The sequence below is a fragment of the Trachymyrmex cornetzi genome, unplaced genomic scaffold (genome assembly GCF_001594075.2).
Source record: "Trachymyrmex cornetzi isolate Tcor2-1 unplaced genomic scaffold, Tcor1.1 scaffold1286, whole genome shotgun sequence".
NCBI classification, from domain to species: Eukaryota; Metazoa; Arthropoda; class Insecta; order Hymenoptera; family Formicidae; genus Trachymyrmex; species Trachymyrmex cornetzi.
Window position 1 is genome coordinate 22,087 of NW_017295857.1, and position 6,727 is coordinate 28,813.

Below are 6,727 nucleotides of genomic sequence, written 5' to 3' on the forward strand. Positions count from 1 at the left end.
CTCCTGCACTATACGCTAGTGCGTATCCTAATACTATGTACAATGTACATGAGGGTGAGTAGACGCCGGCTACTCACCCTCTCTTATCATGAGCTCATCTCGAGGGGGCCATGGACCCCCGTCCATGACCCCATGAGTCTCCCCTCGAAGGGTCGGGGCGCGCCCCGACTCGGCCTCCGAGTACCATTCCTGCTTACACCTACATTGAGACTGATGACCCCGCTAGCCGGTGCCATCATAGGTCTCCTCCTGACTGCCCTTTAAGTAAGGACTCGTGGGCCACGGGGAGGGTAAACTAAGTTAAAGATGGAGAAGCCCCCTCCCCGTGGAATCGATGCCCGACGACCGGACATCTAGCCGACCCGATAATCGGTTCGGCCGCCCCACCTAACACTGGTCATTACGTCCCAAAAAAGAACCAAACGCACTCGAAACTTAACTCCCTCCAGGAACACAACTAAACCCTACACTTCCGCGAAAAGAAAAAACTATTCTAACTACTCTGTCAGATTGAGCTAGTCTCAATCATGACCTTACTCTAGGTGAGTTCTCGCCTATTCGTCCACCGGATCCCCTCTCTCTCTAGCCCTCTCAGCCACCTCTTTCCTGGTCATGACTACCTCACAAAAGTCAATGACCGCATGTCTTCTATCTTCCTGCAGCATGGCCCTAATCACCGCCCTAAGCGATAAATCAGCACCAATTACTCTCCTCAGCTCTGCCCTTTCCGTCTCCCATGCCGGACAGTAGGCCAATGTGTGTCTCGCCGTATCATTTAGCGAGTCACAATGCCAACACCTTCTAGTAGCCTCCCTCCCGATCCGACACAGGAACCTCCCGAAGCATCCATGCCCCGAGAGGACCTGCGTCGTCCGGAAGGGAAGACCTATCCTCGCATCGACCCACTCTCTTAGTTGTATCTTAATGGCCCCCAATACAGACTCTCCTTCTCTTTCAACACTGTCAATCCATGTCCTCCACTTGCCGAGAAGTTTCCTCTTCGCAGCTTCCCTAACTGACTCAACCTCATTCCTCTGGATGGGGACATTTATTGCCCTGTTTCTTCTAATATTGGATATTCTCTCATATATTTCTTCTCTAGACACTGCCTCCAACTCAAAAGGGGGAACCCCCGCCAAGGCAGTGCTGACGGCAAAGGAGGTAGTCTTATAAGCCCTCACCAGCCGGCCCGAACGCTGAACCGCACGTAACGTTCTTATAATTCTATCGCTTTTGAGCATCTCGTACGCCCAAATTGGAGCTCCGTATAGCGCCATAGATGAAATCACATTAACATACAGATACCTAGCCTTCCGATTCGGGCCGCCAAGATTCGGTAGCAGCCTACTTAGCATTAGAGCCGCCTTCTCCAGCCTAGGTGCCAGTCCCTCAAAATGAGGCACGAAAGTCCACTTTGAGTCCAGAGTGAATCCGAGGTACTTCATCCTCGTGCCCACGGGGATCTCGACTCCGGACACTCTAATCATCGTATCAGCAGGCCTACTCCTTTCACTAAATCCGACCACTTCTGTCTTCAACGGGGCTGCTTCCAGCCCCATATCCTGGATCCTCTGGACGATAATATCCACCGCCATTTCTGCCTCGATAGTGGCTTCCTCCCAATCGTCACCTTTGGTCAGAACCAAAGTGTCATCGGCGTAACACAGTACCGAACAATCCGGACGTAGTTCTCTCCTCTTCATAACCTCGTTAAATCCAAGGTTCCATAAGAGGGGACCCAGGATTGATCCTTGGGGAACCCCTCTCTGCACCTCCTGTTCTCCCTGTCTGCCATTCGATTTGGTGAAAGTTAACCTCCTGTTGCCTAGGTAGCTACGAATTATTCTCCGTAAATATAACGGAATCTTATGACGGGTTAATGCAGCTCCTATTACTTCCCATGGTAAGGAATTGAAAGCATTCTTAATGTCTAAGGAAGTGCCCACTACCACTTTATCCTCCTCAAAGGCGTCCTCCATATATTCTCGCGCTCTCGATATGGCATCGATAGTGGATCGACCTTTTCTAAAACCAAATTGGTTATTGTTTAAATTAGGACCCCTTTCATCCAGATGAGCAGTTATCCTCGAAGCAATGATCCTTTCCAGGATTTTGGCCTCGTCATCCAACAAACATATAGGTCTGTATCCCGCCGCCTGGTCTTCTGGCTTCCCTGGTTTCCTTAACAGTACCAGTTTAGCCCTCTTCCATAGACAAGGGAAGATTCCAGTCCTGAGGCATTCTGTAAACAACTTCCTCATTTCCACCATCATTAATTTTGCTGCCTGAGCCCAAGCTTTAGCTGGAATTCCGCTCGGCCCCGGTGCCGCAGATTTTTCCATCATCCTTTTTACCGCCAGGAGTACCTCCTCGTGCGATACTTCCAATTCAACAGACCAGGAGGAATCTCCTTCTACTGGTAGTTGAGGCTCTACCCAATTGTCTAATTCACCAGGCGGAAATAGACCGGTGATCACCCTCGCCAAGGTGTCGACGTCCATTGACTCGGTGAACGGGGGAGTCCATCTCCTTAATTTACCCATTACAACCTTGTAGGGCCGGCCCCATGGGTCTTCATTCAACGTCAAAACAAATTCATCCCAGGCTTTTGCCTTGGCCCTTCTGACTTCTATCCCCAAAGCCTTCTTGGCCTGTCGTAGCTCTCCCAGCCTCAGCAGCGTATCGAAACCATCCTGCGTGTATGTAGAACGTCTTCTGCATCTCCTTAACCTCCTTCTCGCCGCCGTGACTTCAGATCTTAGTCTGTGAAGATCCTCGCTCCACCACGGCATGGCTTTCCTTGGTCTAGGGATAACCCTTGGCATTGCTGTGTCGCAAGCCTCGGTTAAAGTACGTTGAAGCTTCGTTGCCTGTGCCTCGATTACCTCACTGTTTAGGTCTGCCACTTGAGCTGGTTTTGACCAAGTACTCGCCAAAATAGCTGCTGTGAAAAGATCCTCATTCATTCTTTTCACCGCCCATCTTCTCTGTTGCGGATTTCTCAATCTGCTCTGTTGCAATTCTGAATTGGAGATTACCATCACTATGTGCCTGTGATCCGATAGACTTTCCATGTCCGACACTGACCAACTTCTTACCCTCCGCGCTGCCACGGGATTTGCAAAGGTGACGTCAACAATAGACTCACCCGTACTCCTTATACAGGTGCTTCTGCCCCCACTATTGAGGCAGACTAGACCCAGTCTACTGGCCCATTCAACAACCACTCTACCACGTGCGTCGTTAATCGGAGACTGCCACATATCAGACTTAGAATTAAAATCACCACCTACGAAGATTGGCTTGTTAGTGATTAACATAATCTCCCTTTCCATATCGTTCAGAGCTTCCTCGAAATCCCCTAGATCGAGACTCGGAGGAAGGTACGTACCGACTATGATTGCATCTCCCCAGCGGATAGCAACGAAATGTTCCCCTTTTCTAAATGGGGTGCAAGGTAGCGCATTATTAGTCTGCCTCCATGTGATAGCGACTGATTTTCCATCGTTAGCAGCCCAATGAGGATGATCCCTAGGAACCAAGTATGGTTCAGAGATTATGGCCAATGAAAAATCCTCTTCTGCCATTAGCTGCATGAGCAGATCATGTGCCACTCTTGCATGATTAATATTTGCTTGAAGGAGCAAATTAACCATTTTTAACATTTGATTGGGTTCCTCCACCCCCTTGTTCCTTCTTGTCCATATCTCCTTCTTCTGTAATAGACCAGTCTACTCCTAATTTCGGCCAATCTTCCTCTTTTGTCCCTGTTGGAGTATTTTGGGTATCTAACGATCCTACGTCCAGCTCAACTTCCATGTCCATATCTGACTTGGCTGCCTCGCTGACCCTGCATTTTTCCAGTTGTCGGACAACACTTCCTTCCCTATCCTTCACCTTTTCTTTTTCAGGGAGGTGCTCACCTGTTTTATCAATATCCATTTTGATATTCTCCGATTTTTTATTCTGACTTTGAGGAGTGTCCCTACTGATTGGACCCTCTCTATTAGTCTTTTTCTTTGTTACCGGAGGCTTACACGCCGGCCCGCCCATTCTATGATTAGCTTTCACATTTTTTGCTGCACAGACTGGACAAAATACCTGCTCCGCGCACCCTTTCGCTATGTGCCCAGAAAGACCACACCTATAACACAGAGCACTCCTGTCCGTTTCGCTGCTACACTGCTTTTTTATGTGTCCAGGTTCCAGACACCTGTGACACAGCATGATCCTTTCAGGTAACAGATCCACTCTCACGGTTGTCCAGCCGATTCTGATCCGTTTGTTCTTCGTAATATTTTTAGCAATGGCTATTGGACAACGAACCCATAGCGTTCCCAATCCATTAAATGAAGGAATTATTTCCCCCATTTTAAATGCCCCTACTTGACAACTCCCTAATAGGGTTAGGGTCATAAGGATCTTCTCCTTAGTGGTGGACTCTTCTAGGTCCTTGATCCTAAATTCCGCCATTTTCTCCGGCCTAGTAACCAATACGTCTTCCTGTCCCGCTAGAGCTGTCTTTAGCTTTTCCGCGAGTTTGTCCGCCTTATTTCCTCCTTCCGCACCAGGAATCTCCAGGAGAAGCGCCCCTGATCTGGATTTCCTCGGCCTCACATCGGATATTCCCATGGCATCAATATCCACCTTTTCCTTAGCCAGCCGCATAACATCCGCGTATGTAGCTTCCCCCCTGCAGCTGATCTGTATAGCGGCTGTTTTCGGTGCTCTTCTATACTTAACATCTTCAGAGAATACTGCCTTCTTGTTTTTAGTCGGAGTGGATGACAACGTAGAGTTTTTTACTCCGGAACTGGGCGATTTTCCCATGTTCATAGCTTTCCTCTCCTTTCTCCCTACCACCTTACTCCATGGGAGTTCTCTCTTCTCCCAGTCCGTATCCTCTTCCGTGGTAAGAGTACTCTTCCTATCTTTTTTAGTTTCCTTCCTCGGAGTCTCCTTGAAACTACTTTTATTACTTATTTGATCTATCCTTACTTGTTTATTTTTGCTAATAAGCTTCCCTCCTTCTTTAACCGAGATTAATGGTTCCTTAAAAGTTTGGATCTCAGTTATTCTCGGTTTTTTGCTATGGAATCTATCCAATTCTTTCACCATGATATCTCTAATCATGTTTGCCAATTCCATATAGTCCATGCTGGACTATACGGAGATACTTTTCCTATTCTTAAGAGCTTCTTCATTTCCTTCCTTATTGGGTTGATATTTTTCCCCGCTTTCCTTATGCGAATCAGACATATATTTTATATGCGCCTCATATATTGCTCTTTGAGACGTCGGATCTTCCTCGATAATTTTCTGTTTCCCACTTAAGGTAGGTCTCCTTACCTCCGGCCATTTCTTCGGGTCATCCAAAGTGACTTTCTTTAACCTCGGAGATGATTCATCAACTTCCATGCCTTCAGACTCAGAGGTGATTAATTTATCCCTTGCTTTAATATTCTCAGAAGGAGTTCTCCTAGATGTAGACTTCTTCGAGGTTTCCGGCGAGGACTTCAGGGATGATTTCCCCCTGTATTGATCTTTATCCTTACTTTTAGGACTAGGAGTCTTATCCTTCCTCTTAACCAGATTGTCCTTGATGGCCTGCAATTCCGATCGGTAGGCCTCGGCTTCTCCAGCCGCCTGCAGAGCCTTTCTTCTTTCTTTCTCAATCTCGTCTTCCATCTTAAGTTTCAATCTAGAGATCTCTTTTCTAAGCGATCTTATCTCTAAAGATTTCGCCTCCTCCTTAGATAAAGTTGTTTTTTCCTTAAGAATGTCTACTATCCCCAGAGACGTTGCCGCTGCTACCTTAAGGCTTTTCTGAAACGTCCCCTTAAGGTTACTGGAAGACCTCGCTATTCGAAGGACTTCAGCACAATTATCATTGGCTTGCTTCATCAGTTCCTCGATTGATTTCTCCTCCAGCGATTCCTTCACTTTAGCCATATCAATCCTCGCTTTTTTGAAAAGATCAGCATCACCATACTCGCGGACCAATTTCTCCCTATCTAAATTCAGGGATTCTTCCTTGGCCTCATTATACCGAAGAATTGCCTCTCTTCGCCCGACGTATTCTCCCGTTGTCCAACTTTTCCTGCGATCAGAATCCGCATCCGAAGTTGTCCTTTCTCTCTTCCTGCTTCCAGGAATTCTCTGTGGACCCTTGCTACCGATATTGACTTTTTCCGGCGGTGACTCGTCAGAATCATCCTCGATGGTAGTACTCCTTCCCTTCTTCCTTCTGTATTCAGAAACATCACTATCAGACGAGCTGATCTCGAATGTTTCCGTTTCCACAGAGGAGTCCCTGCTTTGACTCCCCCTTGTTCTACCCTTGTAAGATTTTGGGCCCGGTTTCCTGAAGAACGATGAGGTAGAGGGCTGACTAATACTACCCCCCGATCCGCCCGCTCCCTGTCCCAGAGCCTGCCTTTCCACACGGACAATCGGAGTCGCCAGTATCTTGCCCTCCTTATGAACCTTCGTATCCAAGTCTTGAGACAGATCCTCAATATGTTTCGGCTGACCAAGTTGCTCCTTCGACGAGCGAACCTTCTCCGTCACCTCCTTGTTGGATGCCTCTGAGTCCTCCTTCTCTATATCCATCTTTTCATGTACGATTCGTTTTTTAGTAGGTTTCATTTGCTGAATTATCCCACTCCCCGTGTCGGCTGCGCCTTCCAGGGTATACCCTCCTCGCCAATCTCTTGGCGAGGCCCCG

General features: G+C 47.7%; 1 protein-coding gene across 1 annotated transcript; it reads right to left on the reverse strand.

The window, feature by feature from the left end:
• Nucleotides 1-5,163: 5,163 nt before the first annotated feature.
• Nucleotides 5,164-6,612, reverse strand: LOC108770523 (calponin homology domain-containing protein DDB_G0272472-like). Its single transcript, XM_018522157.1, has one exon. It carries the CDS (start codon nucleotides 6,610-6,612, stop codon nucleotides 5,164-5,166), a length of 1,449 nt encoding a protein of 482 aa, XP_018377659.1.
• Between the last annotated feature and the right edge of the window lie 115 nt (nucleotides 6,613-6,727).

Bases quoted from the DNA above. Each gene is read 5' to 3' on its own strand.
- LOC108770523 (XM_018522157.1), bottom strand. From the start codon at position 6,612: ATGGATATAGAGAAGGAGGACTCAGAGGCATCCAACAAGGAGGTGACG.